A 19,999-nucleotide genomic window follows, 5' to 3' on the forward strand; every position below is an offset into this window, starting at 1 on the left:
TTTATTAAACACTCGTCTACGGAGAAACTGATCTTACAGCAAGAAAATGCTAACGCGGATGTGAATCATTCGCCAGTTAGTTCAAAATCCTTTGTTGGCAGACCTTAGGCAGTAAACAGAGCAACACATAGTCAAGAAAGACGGCTCTTGTGATGCTGACGAACATCATAGAAACAGTCCTGTTTCCAATTACATTAAAGGACAGAAATCTGTATAGTGATGAATTTTGGAAGCTGCGTGGTCAAAGACGTGATATTCTTGCGGAACGCTTGAGCGCGCTAATAGACCTGATAGTTGTAACCCTAGTCAAAGAGACAGAGAACGCATGCAATATTTATCCGATAGACAACACTGCCAATGACACTGATACATGCAGTGTCGTTGACAAACTACTGACTCGCTTATCCACAAATTACGATATTCCAGATCTGGTGTGGAGTGACAGCCACGTGAGACCAAACGGGCAGGCAGCGAGGCTGGTGGCATTTGAAGGTAGAACTGACGCGGATTCCCCACAAGCCCTGAGAATCACGACAATAACATGGCCGAGAAGAGCACCCTCGCAGAGGATCTCCTGGAAGTAATCAGGAAGGAATGCCTTGGAATGAACTGTGGTGGCATCAAGAGATTGGGAGCAATGTTTCGACACCTGGATCTGGATTATTCCAAGAGGATTACGTATGAAGAGTTACGAGATGGATTACACAAGTTTGGTATCCACATGTCTCACGAGTACCTGAGGGTCCTTTTCGATGCCTTCGACAAAGACAGTAGTGGTGGGATCGACTTTTGTGAGTTCATGAATGAACTTCGACCTCCTATTGCTCCCTCGAGGTTAGAGGTCACTGATGAAGCGTTTCACAGCCTTGATGTGAATGGCAATGGATACATCGAGATTGAGGATCTTAAAGGTATGTATTGATTTTCTTCTGGATGGAGCTCTCGCTTGAGTAGAGACTATACTGTTTATCGATGCGATGTAAAAATATCGATCCGAATACTCAACACAGTAGCATCTGCTGTTATTACATGGATTTGACTTGTCGAGGCATGGACGAGTTGTTTCCTCTGTTCTTTATATATGCACTTTGTGAGCTTGATTTATCCGACAGTGTAACACAGAATGCAACGAATTTGTTTAAATTTAATGTCCTCACACACACGCAAGCACGCACACACATACAGATAGACACAGGTACAGACAAACGACAACTCATACCCCATAAAATATATTTATGTCTCCTGGTAAATTACACACTTAAATAACACACAGCATACTTCCAGAACGTAAACGCATTACAGTCTTGTATTATAAAATGTTAAGAAAATCACGAACGAAATCACCTTTGAAATTTAGGACTCAAGAGCTTATATCGATCAGTCGATTTTACTAAACGGCAGTAAGAAGGCTTCAAGCTTATTTAACGGTAACTACAGCCAGCCATAACATTGCTATCAGCTGTTAAAACTCAATAAGGATTTATCTCTATAAAATCAATAAAGTCATGGTCACTATGAGTTGCCGGTATGATGAAATGAACCAAAAATCTAATTTGAAGCCATTGCTTGCACGAATGGACAGACACAATATCCCTCAGGTTAATTGTTGGATATTGTTTATGTTCTGTCAGTTCCATTATACCGTAACATGTAGAGTGGGCTGTGTTTTGGGAAAATGTGATAATATTGATCTATGGCATTAGATCAGCGACAAGACACGGTGGCAAGGTTGGCAGTATTTTTACATTTTCACTTCAATTGAAAAGACTTAACCAAAATGACATTATATATATTGTTAATACCCAATTACCACTGTTGCCCGATCAGGTATGTAAAATTTGAAAAGAGTAATTGTAAAGACAGTGCACTATTATCATACAATAGTCGCATGCGTGTACAGTTAAGCTCCTTCGCCAGTGCATGCGAAGTCTATACATTTATTCTTACACGCGCACTGTTGGTACAAGAAGAATAACATTCCACAAGTGCTCTTCTCCAACAGTAGGATTGTGTTTGTACCGAGGTCAGGGACATGATTTATATATAACAGATTTCGAAAGCAACGGAATAGAAACACAGCACCTGTGACGTTTTGGGCGTCTTCACACTGTAGATCGCTCTGTACAAGTAATTGGAATTTGAATTTCTTAAGCTTCGGCATGGCAGTGAACCCCCTCAGGGAGATAGAAACTCTTCACAAGGAAGTGCCTCTGACGTGTTCGCATTTCCCTGATGCAATCGACCTAATTCCTTTCTTGCATACAGTTCCCTCGAAGTGTGTGAAGCCACCAGGTGTGTATAGATCAAACTTTCAGGACACACAAAATGAAATCAATATGGTCTTTCAAATGGCGAAGTGCACTTTCTTCAACGATTTGTATAAGGCGTCATATCAGTACTGACACTTCCAATGTATGGCATGTAGGAATGTTCATGCATCTCCAGGAACTGTAATTAATGTTCTGTTTATAGATGCATGTTGTAGCCTACCTATTGTCGCATACATTTAGATGATGTCAATCGTGACTACACATTTTGCTAACGTTGGTTTACCAAGAGGAAAGTGAAAGTATACTTCGTTACTGAGAGAAATAACTGTAGAGCCCCTGTGATCCAAGGTGCAAAGGCATTCAGTGCAAAGTATAGTCTTTGTTAATTTTCAGCAGGGTATGCTTCTGAAAGGTAACCGACGGTATAGGGTGGTGTGGCTCACAGACTGGTGCAGATTCAATCTGGAACTTGACGACATCATAAAACAGCAATATTGGTGTGTGCGTCCTTACACCACTAAGAGAACAAACCTAACAACCACTAGAAATCTGGGACACAGAATACAACCTATGTACTCAGCCAGACAGTGAATGCGCGTGTGTGTGCGTCTTTACACCACTAAGAGAACAAACCTAACAACCACTAGAAATTCGCGATATAGATTACAACCTATGTACTCAGCCAGACAGTGAATCTGCTCGCTCTATGTCAGTATAAAATAAACAATATAACAACTGAGCATCTGATGCATTTCTAGTATAACATATAAGGCCATTGAAACTGTTCCTATCGACCGCTTTGTCGTAGGGACCTAAGAGGCTGATTAGGGTGATCAAACAATGGGACTTTGATGAATTGCGTAAACCAATCCGGCCATGACCTAATGAATAATAATGGAACTGCAGACATATTTCTGACTGAGTAACAAACATTTCCACTTCGTCTAACCAAACATGGGCATGGTGGCCAGTTCGTATCCGGGATTGGATTGGGATTGAGTTCCAGGAAGTGGCATATAATGTGCATCAGTCATGTTCCAAGGACACGCTGACATTTACACCGCAGACTATCGTCACTGCACCAGAGTCATTCAATGTTAAAAAAAGAATGGTTCAGTATTCATATCATTACTGTGTGATGTATTGTGACGGAAACGATAAGAACATGATCCACTCTCAGATAGCAAGTGTGCCCATGACTTGTTTTTGCTGATGAGATGTTTCGTCCTACGATGGTGCTTGAACAACAGTAGTAATTGCCTGGCTATAGTTGCCTGCATCGCGTGTGGTGCATGCAGACGCCGTAAACAGAATGGTAGGAGCGAAGTGCTGTTAGGCTGTTACATGTCAAGAACACTTAAAGTGGATTGGAAAAAAAGAAAGGGAAAAAGGGAAAAAGCGTGGAACTGATTGAATAATATACAACAGTACGTGTGTGTGTGAAAACGCTCGCAAGTGTTCACGCTGCTAATGGACACACTACACAACGATTTTGTAATGTTTATAAACGTAATTGTGAAACCTCAGCGTCAGAATATAATCAGCCTCGATCAGCTACCGAAATGGACTCCATTGGGCTTTAAAGTAAAATAGTGGTGAACATTTTATATGAAGTTGGTCTCTGAAATGATGACGATGGTGTTTGTGTTAAACATGTCCAGCCCTACAGGTATCACCCACCACTCGCTCCATGTGCGAAAATAGTAAAACTTTGCCTGGCGGAGTAATGGTGTTTATGATTTTACCACACAAGAAGTATAATATATTTTGAACAGAGCTCTGAAAATAACAGCACTGGGTTGGCAGCATTGAGCAGAGTGCATTGAACTGCTGTATGTGATAGAGACAGGCTTCAGTTTGGTATGCAGCGGTAATAGATTTAACGATCTATATCGACCATCAGATCGATGAAGATCAGGGTTAGACCTGAAGATCAGGGTTAGAATTGGACTTCGGTAATCTATGCTTGTCGTAAGAGGCGATTAAGAGGATCGGGTGATCTGACTCGCTGACTTGGTTGACACATGTCATCGTATTCGAATTGTGTATATCGATGCTCATACTGTTGATAACTGGATTGTCTGATTCAGACTCGATTATTTAGAGACCGCTGCCGTGTAGCTGGAATATTGTTAAGTGCAGTGCTTAAACAACAAACCGATCAACTGTATCGAACCAATAGCGAATTATTTGAGTGATACGCAACCTGATAGTCATCTAGATAATGAACAGAGGTATTTGGCGAGTGAGTGTGGAGAGGATAACACTGCGTTGGGAGTGTTGAGGTGGGAGGGAACGGGTTATACCTGTAACTGAAGTTGGAGGAAAGGAATGAATGATCATTGTTATCAGAACTGCAGGGAAGGAATACAGTTGAAGGAATTGCAGTAGTTGGCAAACCGGGACCAAGAAAAAGGGCTGATCTATGGACGTTGCTAATTGGGCAGCCGATCCAACATACCATAACGACAGAATATGTGCTGGCATGTACTATATACCCTACAACGTCAACTATAAATCAAACAAATGCATTCGTACCAATAGACAAAATTGTGTGGATGCTTTGTGGGTGACAAATGCAAAATTAATGTTAAAGGTATATTCTATTACACGCCTCCTACTTCAACGACAAGATCGGCCGCTCAAGTGTTTTAACTGTATTATTCATACACTTGAATTAATCATAGGCTCTGTGTAACTGTCCTGCTCTGTCGTAAGCATGACAGATAACTGGCTTGCTCTGTTGTAACCATAACATATAACTGTCTTGCTCTATTACAAGCAAAAAAAGAAACCGGTCCTGCACAATACTATAATCGTGACAAGTAACTGTCCCGCTCTGCTATAGACATGTCAAGTAACTGTCCCGCTCTGCTATAGACATGTCATGTAACTGTCCCGCCCTGCTATAGACATGTCAAGTAACTGTCCCGCCCTGCTATAGACATGTCAAGTAACTGTCCCGCTCTGCTATAGACATGTCAAGTAACTGTTCTGCTCTGCTATAATCATGACAAGTAGCTGTTCTGCTCTGCTATACGCATGAAATGTAACTGTTCTGCTCTGCTATAGACATAGCAAGTAACTGTTGTGCTCTGCTATAAACATAGCAAGTAACTGTTCTGCTCTGCTGTACGCATTATGTGTAACGATCTTGCACAGCCGTAGGCATGACAAGAAACTGCTTTGTTTGGTTATAAGCATGACAAGTAACTGTTCTGTTCTGCTCTAAACATGTTCTGCTATAAACATGTCAAGTAACTGTTCTACTCTGTTATAATCATGACAAGTAACCGTTCTGCTTGCTATAATCATGACAAGTAACTGTTCTGCTTGCTATAATCATGATAAGAAACTGTTCTGCTCTGCTATAATCATGACAAGTACCCGTTCTCCTCTGCTATACGCATGATATGTAACTGTTCTGCTCTGTTACAAGCATGAAATATAACAATCGTGCACTGCCATAGGCATAACAAGTAACTATTCTGTTTTGCAACAAGCATGATATGCAATTATTCTGCCCTACTCTGACAAGAGCATGACAAGTACCTATCCTGCTCCGATATAATAATGGCAAGTACTAGCCCTGGACCGCTACACGTATGACAAGTTGTTGTTCTGGTTTGTTCTGGTTTTCTGAAGGTATGTCGTCTGTTACGCAGATACTCCTCTAGAGGTAATATGATCTGCACTTCTGTCAGTACGATAAGCAACAGTCTAGTGTCGCTATGAGCATAGTGTTCTCAACTGCCATGAGCACGATGTGTAACGTGTATATGGAACCGTGTTATTATCGTACTAACGGTTCTGCTTTTGTTAAGTCCAAAATGTAACTGTTCACCTACAAGTATCTGTACTACCCTACCAATAGCAAATGTTCAGTTGTTCTGCTCTTCTAAAACATCTCTTCTGTTGCATGAATGCTTTGAATCACAGTGTAACGAACCTAAACACCTTATGACAATGATGACATAGTTACACAAATGATGTCGGTCACCACTGCCACGTTGTAACAATCTGCCACCATGACGATGTTTGATTTAATCTGACAAGGCTATTTTTATGTTCTACCCACCACAGGAAAATTTAATGTACCCCAGCTGCAGAACCCCATTGTCCAGTGGAGATACAGTGTTACATGTATAGTGTGGCTATTTTCTGAAACACTCCCAACAAAACATGAAAGGAAAAATAAGGCAGTAAATATCATCTCAGAAACATCAAAATTTAACATCGTCACTTAGAAAGATTCAATTTTATTTCTCGGAAGTTGCAAGTGACCCAGGTAGAATTATATTAGCTAATCAAGCAATTTTGGATTCTATTGGACTTATATTTTCTGAATGGCGGATACTTGAATAATAGTCATCGTTACATAACTGAACTGAATAATGTCACGGTTTCATAATGCTATCTAAATTACTAATGTGTTAAAGATCTAGTACATGTAGACAGCCATCAGGTTGGCAGCCATTGAGGTTTATAGGCACACGTATTGTTCTTCAGAACACTTGTCGTCACTGTCCGATAATTGCTAGTATAACCAGGGGGATGGTGTAAACCCAGCTAGGCTACTGTGCAGATAGCAGGACACCGTGAGAACCAAGGTCCCAATCTATGGATGTTGGTGATATTGTTATGAGCAGTCACATTTTAATGCTTACGTGTTAGTTTTAGAACCATATCTCTGATAAATCTAGTTATTTATTGTCCTTTGCTGACAGGTTTTTAATTTGAAATGTATTATTAGTGAGTAAGATGTTTCAGTATGTCTGAAATATTGCCGATGTGAATTTAAATATGAACTCATTCACTCATCCAAATACTTTGTGTTTAGAGTTCTGCACAATGATCATGAGAAACGGCGGGCTAAACACTTCGTACATATGCATACTGTGTACACCTGCTTAATACCTCAGTACATCTGTCAGTCCATTGTAAATTAACACACCCATGAAATTGTCAGTTTTGTCAAGCCAAGCAACTGAGTCTAATGCAGTCCGTGCTCCTTTTTCCGCTTTTTGATACAAACGATCTTGGACATACATCGAAAGTGCATTTTGGGCTATTGGTTTCTGTTGTCACAAAAGTTTACACATTTTGACCAAGAGCTGTTAAAAGTATTACCATCACGAGTGGTGCACGAGTGTAAATGAGAATTTTTTAAGCTAAGGTCATGAGATTAGATAAGACATGAGTTCACAATAACCGTGTTTGGAACCTATTGAGAAAACCAGTCCTCCACTAGAATCTATACACAGTTATCTGAGTCACTACAGATATACAAGTGATCACTGACTTGAAGTGGTAAACGTTTAAGACGATGCGTGATATTAATGAACTTTGTCTTCAAACCATCACAGTACTAAGTGAGTTTAGCTATACGCCGCACTCAGCAATACTTCAGATATATGGCGGCGGTCTGCAAATATACGACCATACAATCCAGTGATCAACAACACGAGCATCGATCTACGTAATTTGGCTACGATGGCATATGTCAAGCAAGTCTTCCGAAACTCTCACGACAAGCGGGGGTTACTGAAGATCAATTCTAACGGATCTTCACGAGTCTTCACAAAGTGTTCACAAAAACACTCATACGTTACGTACTTCAATGTCCCGTTAGGCTTAAATATACTACTACTCAACGACTAATTTTGACTGACACGTCGAGGGTTCAAAGATGTATCACATCAGGTCCTATGTCACATATGGCACACGCATGTTGCAACTTAAGTTTCAGTGGCACATAAAGGGGGACAACTGTGATAGGAATACCGGGCGCTCATCTCACAGTATGAAAAGCTTCAGAATGTACTATTGAACCCGCTGATTCGTCTCTTTGAGACGTTTGAACACACCGTTTTCATTTATACAACGTCGCTTTGGTTGTAAAAAATAACAAGCAACATCAACGGCAAATACTGCTTCACGACATATCTCGATGCGAAGAGAGCGTATCAATTTATTTTGAAGTAGGAAGGTTGTTGTTGGAAGGTTTGAAGGTTAGATATAGATCTGATATCCGGAATTGGTTTCAGCTTGTTTACGACACATTGTACAAACGTACAACACCGTCAGGAGTCTGCAATCTGTTATAAGATGTTTCTTTCTGTTTCAAACGATAGCCTTAAGTCCTTTATACATAAATGATGTTAACACTTTTCTCGTTTCGTGCTAGTGAGAATATATATCCGTGACAGATTAGTTGGTTTTACTGTCCTTTGTCGACATATATTTTAAATTAATTACCGCTATATGGCTGTAATAAATGAGTGAGTGAGTGAGGCCAATGTTTCGCATCTTTCAGCAATATTTTATCAATATCCCAGCAGGGGATACCAGACATACGTTTCACACATTGTAACCATGCAGGGAATCAAACCTGGGTCCGGGGCCTGGCGAGTGAACGTTTTAACCACTTGCCTACCCTACCACCGCATTTCTCGCCTGCAATTGAACTACACGGGTTTCCGTCGCATTCTGTTTTGAGGACAGACATAAGACACGTTCATCAATGTGTAATTCTGACTTTCACAACTGCTTTTAATTCCTTTAATCGACATAATAATAAGTGGAAATCATCCTTAAGAAACAGACTCATTATATTTTGACCATTGTCCCCGAGCAGGACATAGGATTTCTTTCAAATACTGCTTGAGGCATCGTAAAATCGTTACAACATCATCATGTCCTTATTAAAGGCGTGGTGGTGGGTGGTACGTTCTGCACTGCAGAGAATACTATCAGCGCAGACTTGAAATGTCATTTTGTGTAAGGTCACTGCAGCTGGATGCAGAGCGAGTGAACGGATATCATTTTACGCCGCCTGTAACAATATAAAGGTACTATCACAGAGACCGAGATAAGACTTCGCACACTGTATCCGAATGAGAATCATATTCAGGAATCGCCTTTGGACATGGCGACCGACCGTTTTAAGCACAATTCGGCCTTGCTGCTTACTTTTATGGAGATGCAGCCCATATAACACAATTTCAAGGACTACTTGGGTCTTGCTTCCCATCCAGTTCTTTTCATCACGTCCCCTCGCGTTGAGGTATTTTTTCACAATGTGACAGCTCCCGATTTTTTCACGGTTCCCACCCGGCACGTTTTATGACCCAAGCGCCCAGGATTACGTGCTACACGTGACCAACATTGGTATGAATATTGTGCATGTTTGAAAGAGGTGTTTTGGGGTCGTTTGTTTTCCTCGTATCACGAAAACAACAACGTTGGCATAATGAAGTTTGTCCGTGTTAACCACAGTTCGTGTTTGCTGGGTAACGCTGCAGTGTACAGATTGGTGATGAATTAAATATGAAGCTCTTAATCAATATAGCAAGGCATATATCACTCCATTCAGACTACACTTATACATGGAAACCACTATGTGCTATGCTTAAAATTTGAACGTAGTACATTCATTATTTTTTCCTTAAATCACTAAAATCAGTGAACTGGGTATTGTGCAGTTTTGAAAATACAGTACTCCTGCTTACCAAAGCACGTCAGCTTAATGTTTGAGAGAACCAAGCAGTCACCAAGGCCATTGACATCCTTGGTGAAGCCAAGAGGACAGCTTTGCTTAGCCATTTCAAGTACGAATTCGAAGGTTGGATCCGAACTGAGGAAACGGACAAAGGACGTAACAAAGGGAGATTCAGCCGCGCTTTTCAGACAGCCCTTTGGTATGAGCAATTTCCTGATCATACGTTCCATGTCATCGTTCGTCACTTTACGAACATTTGATTAACCCTATAAATTTCACATTGGTACGTGTTCTAAATACATGTGTTCTTGTAGAATGTATATTATAGAGACAAAGCCCAAGGGCAAACTCTGATCACAGTGCATGACACTTCATCTTTGTAGGGAGCTTACTGCATCACCAAGGCGTGCCTGTGTCAGTTTCAATTAATGGGACATGCAATTCAGCATTTGTACCATAGACTCCGAGGGCCGTTCTTGAGCGTAGATCCTCGGTTCCAATCCCCATATTTATAAACATTAAGCACATGGCAGTCGATACACACATATATTCCTCTGCTGTAAATAAACATGGAAGCCTTTTCTCCAAGCTCTGGAACAAATTCACAATGTCCGGCCTTCCAGCTTTGTACAGAATACTAAATATTTTCATTTTGCTCCCGAGGCTGTAGTTTTCGACTTACACAGCAAATTATTGACACATCTGATAAATAGCACTTGGTTGTGTTTTTACACGAGTTTTATTTTTGTACAAGTGTCAAGTGCCGTTGTGTATATGTAATGCAAATGAAATTCGTTTTTAGGATCATCCCAACCACATGTCTAAACATTGGGGATGTTTGTAAAGTGATATGACACTGCAGTTTAGTGACATGGTCATTGACTGAAACTCCGTATTTGATTAAACGCTCCCTGAAATCGCCGGTTTGAAAACGGATTTATCTTTCAAATGAGCAGCTCCAAATTGACAAGTTCATTCTTCTCTCCTCCCGGTCAACCTGTCTCCACGAAATGTATTTACAACTCATTTAGCTACCCCATTCGGTATGTGTCGTAAACCTTTAATGAAAGTAAACTGATGCAAGCGCCTGTATATTTCTAGTAACACCGACAGAGTATTTGGGGCGAAAGCATTGAACGTAACCACGAACACTTGGTTGATGACTTGAAGGTGTACATCATAATTTGTTGAGTGCAAATGCTTTCGTTGGAAAATCTCGTCGGTTTTAGCTTGCCTCTGGTGGCAGTCACTTTGACATCAAGAAGTTTCCGTGCTTAAACAGCAATTACCATGTGAATCTGTGTGATTGTTTAAGTATTAGGTTTCCATTTTCAGGAATGCTGATGGGCCTAGTTTCGTTTCCCTTGCCGACGGTATATAGTTTACAAGGCTGAAAAGTAACCGGACATTCAGCACAGACAGTTAATTGGATTGACGGACAAAACCTTTCACCACACGAAATTGCTTCTAAAAGCATGGTGGATTTTACAATTGTGACTGCATCATGAGTATGTACTTGTCGTTGTTTCAGCAATATTACTGCTGTTTCAGCAATATTACTGCTGCACGATGTACATCTCAGAACTGGATCTCATTCTGTCCCTATAAGGTATCGTACTAAACAATCTATAGAAATCAGGGAAACACTTCAGGTGAAAATATAAGGACTGAGTGAAAAGGTGAAACGGCAAGGAGGATTAAAAAAAGTTATAGCAGTTGACTATTTACAGTTGTGCCACTGGTTGTTGACATTTCGAGTTCGATGAAACCCAACAGTGAGATCAACCTTTGTAACCTTGGTAAAGTGGAACTTTGTCGTGCAACTGCGAACTCACAGAGTCACTCACTTAAGAGTTGTGAAATGGAACATTGTCGTGCAACTGAACAACACCAAAAGTCATACCCCAAGAGTCATTACGTGGAACATTGTCGTGCAACTGAAAACATCAAGCATCATCTTCCCCTGCACATATATCTTTCAGCAATAATAATAGTAATGCATTTCTATAGCACCTAATATCCAACTTAGAACTGTTCAGTGGTGCTTTGCATAACCACAAACATGAAACATCTCAGGAGTTAAAAGTTCTTGGAGAATAAGAATTTTTTCAAGGATTGCAGCCACAGAGAAGGCATGACTAGCAAGCTGAGTTGTAGTGAATGGGGCAGGGAGCTGTGGACCGGAGATTTTAGGGGCTCCTTCAATAGGTCGGGGTTGTTTGACAGTCCAGAGCAGAGTCGGTGAAGGTAAGCATTTTAAAGGATACGCGTTTTGGGATTGTGAGCTAGTGAAGATGTTTCAGGAAAGGCGTAGTATGCTCATGCTGTCTGGTGCGGATAATGCCTCTGGCTGCTACACTCTCGACTCTTTGTAGATGTGTGAAGGTTCTAGGTCCCGGTAAGAAAGAATTGCAGTAAACTACATGCACAAAAGCTTTGGTGGTATCAACATCCAGGTATCGTCTGATGTTTCCAATGGTACAATATGACGTTTGTGGTTCTGTCGGTCGTCAGGACTTGAGTCGTGCTAGCCATACTCCTGTATATCTGAACACCCAGGTTCCTGACTGATGTGAAAGGTGCTACAGAAGATGATCCAATAGAGAGTGTGTGGCTTTCAGTGTTGGGAGGTTCTTAATCCAGTCTAGAATTCATCTTGGATTCAGTTTTGTCACTATTCAGTTTACATGGGTTTGATGACATCCAATTCAGAACATATTCCTCTAGGTGTAAGATTCCATTTCTGATATTACGAGGCTTAATACCAAAGAACAGTTGTTTGTAATGAAAATAGCTATACACTTGGAGTGAGTAACGGCGTAGGTCTGTGCCACCTAGAGGTTTAGTGTAGACTGAGAAAAGTACCGGTCCAAGAACTGGCCCCTATTGAACTCCACACTTCACCTCCTTGTTGTTTCACGTAAGACCATCAGCTGAAACGGACATGGATCTGTCATCGAGACGTAGGTCATGCCAGAACTATTCCTGTAATCCCAAGCGTGTACCAGAAACGTCATTTCAAGATGCTGCAGTCTGCTGATTCAAAAGGCGACGAGAGATCAAGTACCTAAAAAAGAACAATTTCTTGACATCACTTAGAGTGAAGAATATCGTTGTGAACCCGAAGCAGCGTTGTTTCCGTTGAGTGGGCAGAGTGGAAAGGCTCTGACAGTTCATGGTCAGACATATGCCTACATAGCTGAGCAAGAATCAACTTCTCCATTACGTTTGAGAGAAAGGGTAGGTTCCAGACCGATCTGTAATTCTTAAAATCCAAAGAATCTAAGGATGTCTCTTAAGTAACGGATTGACCAGTGCCGGCTTGAAGCAATATGGCACTGTGCCAGAATCCGGGGGCAGTTGATGACTGAACACACTGCTGCTGCTCATAACGAAATAGCCACTTCGGAACTGGACCAAGAGAGCAGAATTTACAAGGTGATGCCCAGACTATGCTGGTGGCATCCGGTTCACTGACATGGATGAACGCCTTACAATTCTTACAATTGGTGCCACGAACACTGTGTCGGCTGGCAGAGGGTGCTGATGAGACTGTTCTTTTTAAATATTCTCCATAGTTTTCCGCACCTTGTCCGAGAAGAAATCAACCAAGCAATTAGTTTGCAATCTGATGAACACTTTCCAGAACTGGCTTCCTTGATTTCTGTTAACTTCTTCACGATCGAGAATGGCTGTTGGAGTCGTGTCTGTTCTCGCTGATGCTATCTTCTATTTGGGAAGGTTTAGATTTCTTGATGAGCACATTATTGCGAGCATGCTGGAAGAAATGTCTGTGGATGTTTGGTATTCCACCAGAATTTACCGTGATAAACAATGTAAGGAATCCCCTGTGAACCAGCCACACAGAACAAAGACAAGTTTAAAATATTCAGATATTATTGTTTAGCAACGAGAGCAAGGTATACAAAGTCACAATTCAATAGTCACAACATCGATTGCAAATACAATACAAGTGAGACAAAATCTAAGGGATTGGGTCACAAAATATATAGTATAGCAAACTCACCAAAGTCTTAGTGTGAGAGAGAAACAGTCGAGAAGAATGTAACACGGTGAGCGGTCTGACAGCAGTTTAAGCCGTTGGCAGATTGATGATGATAGACTCCAGTGAATGAATGTGAAAGTGTAAATCTGTGTCACTCACAGCGCGGCAACTAGCATTTATATATGCTATCAGTCATTTCTCGAAAGTACGAGCACTTACTGCCATCGCCAACACTGGCCACTGACATCATTATATGACACCAAGGTGTCATCAGTCTTAGTGATGACCATGTCTAAAGTATGTTCACGTCGTGTTCGGTGAGTAACATGTTGTGTAAGTCCAGCTATGTATAGAATTTCAAGGAACCTCTCATGGACAAGATTTATCATTAACATGTATGCTGAAATCACCAGCAATGAGGAGATGATGCCCTGTGTTTCTCACTACCTCATCCAGATCAGTGAGGTCTGAGAGTATGTCAGAGTGGGTCAGTGATGCAGTGAGACAGTTTGTTCCTATATGAGATGGGTGATCTGAACTCAAGTACCAATTCAGTTAGCACACTGGTATAATATTTGTTCAAAGGGACAGACCACCTTCCAGATATGCCAATAAAACTCATTTTTAATTTCCTGTATACTGTGAAGAAAGTGTCCTTGGTCAGTGAAAACTAGTTTAGGTGAGAAACAGTTTAGTTGTAAGAGACATTAGAAATTTCAAAACAACATTCAGTTATTTCAAACCTCCCAAACTTTCCGTCACCTGAGTTGTTGAGTTCAAGGAGCTCTTACTGCACTCCAAACCCTGATGCTAATGTTGCAGATTATGGATCCCATCTGGCTGACCCTATAAACTTATCAAGATGCTGTTGAATGATCGTTTCAATGCTTCCCCTGAAACCTCCAGTCCATGGTCGATTTCCTGGACTTTATCCATCGAAAATTTCTTAAACCACTTCTCTCCAACAGCCATCATCTTCAGTGTTTGCGGTCACGGACGGGTGGTTTTTGGGATAGGGTGTCTCTCTGACAATGTTATTCACATAGGACCCTCTACCATGTTTACACTGACTATTCCATGTCATTGGGTTACGGTCGAAGAACTATGAACATCATTTGACCGTTTACTCCGAACAAAGCAAACTTAATTTCTGTCTCCTGTCTCGAACATGTCAAAATCATCCATGGACATCCAAACTCTCTCTCATTGGATGCATTGGATGATAAGGTAATGACAAGGTAACTGTTTTACAAATTCGAATCTATGTTGTCAGTTTTTGAGTTTTCGATTTATTTTAGTTTTATCAAATGTACAAAACCCGTTTCATTTGGGACCTTAGTGTAGTATACCTTACGTTTGCAAAAGTGACGTTATCAAAGAAGGGAAAGTTTACAAGATTCAAACAATAAACACAGTATCAACACAGTAAACATAGTAAAACATTAAGGTAATATAAAGTTTCAACCGAGATGTAGTTACATTGTATATCTACAGCAGTGAATATTGTTGATCCTTTTGATTGTGTGAATTCACTTCATTTCCAGCGTGCCATCGGAACCGGAGTGAGTGGTACGCAATGGTGATAATACTCGACGTTCATGAAGCCTATGAGCTCGGGTATGGCGCTGGTGATAGATAAGGGTTGGTTTAACACGTCAGTTAACTCTCCTTAGAAACGTAGCTTGAAAGTGAAGACGTAAATATATAGAAGATGTAAGAAGCTTGAGATGTATGAAGATTAAGATGTACTGAAGGGGAAACTATTTCTTGACGTATTGTTCATGGTTACGATAAAAGTCCTTTTTAGAGAAACAAATTCAGGATAAATTACAAGCAATATAAAAGCGTTAAACTGAGATTCTTTCATTAAAAAGCGAATTTTGTATGCGAATTCAGAGTGACTAAGAGTTGTTGATCGTGTGTAATGTTAGCATGAAATAAAATATCGTGAGACAGGTTGACTGGAAGGCGAGAAATATGCATCGTTCATTATTGAAGGGTCTGTTTTTCCCAGTAGGTGACATTTGAAAGGAGATTTCTTTTGCAGAGGCGATTGCAGGCCGTATTTAATCAAATACGGACTTTCAGTCAACAATTATGTCAGTAACCCACCCTGTCATATGAATTAACTAATGTCACAAATGTTTAGGCTTGTTGTTATACGTCATACTGAAAATGAGAAATCATTCAGACACATCGGTACTTAACAATTTTACAAAGATATAAATGACTTGAGGCTATTACATTATTTGTTAACAATACCTCTTATACGGAGGGAATTACAGCCTTGGTGCAAAGCTTAAAAAGTTCTTGCTCTGTCTGTGCTAAACCTTGAAGACACAATCGTGCAATTGTTCCGGGCGTGGAAAAATGAGTGAAAGGTTTTTCAACTGCATCTTTGTACCGAATGTCGGTTTTAGTATCTTTTCAGAGACATATTGGATTTGAGTTGAAGACCGCGTATTGCTTCTGCAGTTGATTGAAACTGAAAGAAGCACCTCTGAACGATACAACTTTCCTAGGCGATGAACTGTCAAGCACCATGAAGGGATTGTGCCCTTGAGCCCTGCCGTTACGGTACTTGTACTTTTATAGGATTAATGCAGATGTAATCATATGTAATCCGGATTGAGAAATAATGATATTTATTCTTCAAAAGACAACAACAATATAGACTATAAATCACAAAGATTAAGACAGATTGTAAACCTGTACGACAGACATGGGAATCCAAGATACAAGTATTCTCAAAAACAACAGTATATTAGTTCTGGAACAGTGTGGAACAATGTCTTATATGAAGCGGAACACGAAAATCAATGCACATTAGGATTTCTAGTACAGGGCATAATGCTATCGATGTCAAAGTTTTCAAAATTGGCGGAAAGTTACAAACTCTCCTCACAGCATCTGTCATAGGATTCTTCAATATTTACAGTGTGTACACGGAGTACATGAAAATAGCAAAGCAATTCTGTTTTTCAAACAAGAATCTAATCTCTTTTACCAGCGTGAAAATGACGATTCTCTGTGAGGAACTGACAATTTCAGCATGCTAGGTTGGCACCTTGAGTACTAGTCAAATATTTATGTTAATAATTATGTAAAACACCCCTACCTACACCCTACCCCCATCCTCTCACACTAACCAACACATACTCACACCCAGCAACCAGTTGTATACAGTAAAAGAAAGTTTCATTCGTTTGGTCCGGGAGTTCAGCATTGGTATGTTTCGCGAGTCAGTTGAACGCAGCATGTTTTCAACACATATGAAAACTCGCACGTAAACACACACACACACACACACACACACACACACACACACACACACACACACACACACACACACACACACACACACTATCCTCTGTCGATGTGATGGATACTGTGTCTTTCATAAAAGTATTGTATCTTTAAATCTGTCTGATAAGTGTGACACTTTGGGCCTTTGTAGTTTGGGCCTGCAAAAAAATAGCATGTAAAATTTGCTAGTGAGCGCTCTGTAATCAAATTAACATACATGTTGTATAAAAAAACACATTTGCAGGATATAGAATTTCTTTAAATTAAAAGAGCTCATTTGGTCTACAATCAAACCACATGAAAAGTCATTAGGACTTGCTTCAAAGTTTGGCGAATTGATTTTGCCTGTACACCAAATGAGTTGGATTCTATCAACTCCTATTCGCCCCCGGCTCGCCATGAAATAGGACTGATATCAAATATAGATGCAACTCGATTTCTACATGTTTGGGAATGAGAATCTAATTAAGAAAAAAACCAAGGAGGATTGGTTGAGCACGAAACTTTGGACATCTATATAAATATGTAATGCCTTAGGTCACTGAATGCATGTTTTATTTCTTGGACGGAGGCGAAGATACTGAATAAAAGGTGTTTGGTAAAATATTAATTTACTGAAATGTTTGTGATTTTATGACCGTTTGAAGAAAAGCTTTGACGTTACTCCCGTAATGCATATATAACCTCTAGAGCATTATTCTGTTTTCATTTTTGATGGGAAAAACGAGAAAAAAACATACAATGCATAAAACATACAAATATGAGAAAAACGCTATCCATAAGGTAGGTGTGGTTGTGCGGTGTTGACAGATTAGCTACGATTCAAATATAAAATTGTCTCATTGAGCCAACGAATATAATTTCACATTGTCGTATATCTTCATGGTGTAAATTGATGCAAAGACAGAGTGTCAAACAATTATTGATACCGACAGATTGTCAAATAATTATTGATACTGGGTAATTTGGCACGGAGTTAATTAGATTAACAGGTGCTATGAGTTTGGTTCCTTGAACCTAAACCTTCTGATGAACATAAGTAGACTAATCATGATGAAGCTTGCATGTCAGAGTCCATGTAAACTACTCGTTAAGCCCCATGTATTAGTCTGTTACCAAGAATGAAACCTAGGCTTTTTGAACGTGCACTTGTCTGTGTGTTAATACCTAGTGTTGGCAAAGAGCTTCACCGAAAATGTACTAAAGTATTGAAGGTTGAATACCTAACATGCCAATAGACAGGAACTCGAAAAGATATCTGGAACAGTTTCATGGTGACATTGTACCACTACAAAGCTCAAGCAGAGTCTAAGATGTGACTGAAGTATAGAACGGAGATGATGGCAGTGGTCATGAAATCACTGTCTTGTAAGCTGCTTGAAGCCTGAAGTAGGCGGCACTCGTTTTAATTACTTCCTTGCTTCAAACAATGTTTCAGACCCTGTTGGATGGACTATCATTGTTCTAATTAAATGTTGCACGCACGGTGTTTCAATCGTATTACGCTTTAAATGGATCCACTGTGCAATCCTATCTAATAAACGCTTGAGACGCTGTGCGAGTTCTTGACAGATCGTAGAAATGCCATTGCTAAACAAACACATTTATTCCGCGCACTTGTTTATGGTCGATTATCGTATTCTGTGGTGCACATACATTTAAGTTACTGCATATACACAACTTGACAACCATCATTTCAGTCACACAAACAAATGGAAAAACTTTTTGAACAAGTTTAATATGACCCTCCAAATAATTTCCGATGCAATACCTTTTTTTCCTCATACCATGATGTTTCTTGAGATGAACGTCAGTCGGAGGTTTCAAATGAAATATTCCCGTGCTCCAAATACTAAATAACACTCGGAAATTGGCCAGCACATGATGTTTATCGACATTGTAAACACGAAAGTAAACCAAAGGGTTTTACTATCTGCACTCGTTTACATCGAGTACGGGTACAGCAGTGAAGTGTCATCAACAGGCCATTTCAGGTGGTTCCCATGGTAGCATCTGGAGTTGCTCATTTGTGATGTCATTCTAACTTTACGTCACAATATGATTTGAATGATGACACTGTTGATGACACAACGAAACAATTGTTTGCGAGGTTTCTACGTGTCAATACGCAGTGAATAGTCTTGTAGTTTGCCAGAATCTACTGTAACCATTTCATCATGTTTTTAAACCAATCAGATTACAGAACACAGTGACTTTTGCTTTACAATTAAGAATTACTCTCACCTCTCCGTGCTTTGTCGCGTGTAAATGCTATGGTTTTAAAACCCGCAAAGGGTCAATTGGTGACGATGCCAGAGACATGGAAACTCTCTTAAATAACATGGCACTAACCCGATATTGAATTAATCATGTTTTCCGTTCTGCAATTTTTAAAATAAAGTTACATTGTTACAGTTCTATCTTGCCGTTTTATCTAATGTTCCCTTTGACTTTCACATGTAAGCATTTCCTGGAACACACTAGTCCACACTGATTATTGTTTGATCGAAATTGATTGGATACTGGACCGGTTGTCAATTACAGTTTCGTTTCTCTGAAGCGAAATGTTTTCCGATTGACATAGGCCCAAATTACCTTACGATTTATGTAAATCAGTTTTAAACAGATAGGATTACTCCCTGTCAGAAAATCGTGACTATCTAATAAGAATCCAGCTTGAGTTACTAGATGCGTCCAAGATATGCATCTAACATGATGTGTTTCGTGTTGTCTTTGCTTAAACCTCAGCCTTTCGTGATCTCTTACAAGAGCAAGTCACTGACATTATAAGTTCTGATCACGGACAGATATAAAGTCACGTTTTCTCTTTTCATCAGTGTGCTGACAACTCGGCTTTTGTTACAAAGTGATAGACAGTCATGGTACAAATCATACTCCGAAAGTAATGCCGGTTGT

General features: G+C 40.1%; 1 protein-coding gene across 1 annotated transcript in view; it reads left to right on the plus strand.

The window, feature by feature from the left end:
* Positions 1–511: 511 nt before the first annotated feature.
* LOC137284587 (calcyphosin-like protein) overlaps positions 512–19,999 on the plus strand; it is an 81,134-nt gene continuing 61,646 nt past the window's right edge. The window contains exon 1 of the mRNA XM_067816459.1: positions 512–911. Coding sequence (XP_067672560.1) covers positions 542–911 — 370 coding nt within the window. The 5' untranslated portion in view covers positions 512–541. The remainder of the gene's footprint in view (positions 912–19,999) is intronic.

This window comes from Haliotis asinina, chromosome 5 (assembly GCF_037392515.1).
Source record: "Haliotis asinina isolate JCU_RB_2024 chromosome 5, JCU_Hal_asi_v2, whole genome shotgun sequence".
Lineage (NCBI taxonomy): Eukaryota > Metazoa > Mollusca > Gastropoda > Lepetellida > Haliotidae > Haliotis > Haliotis asinina.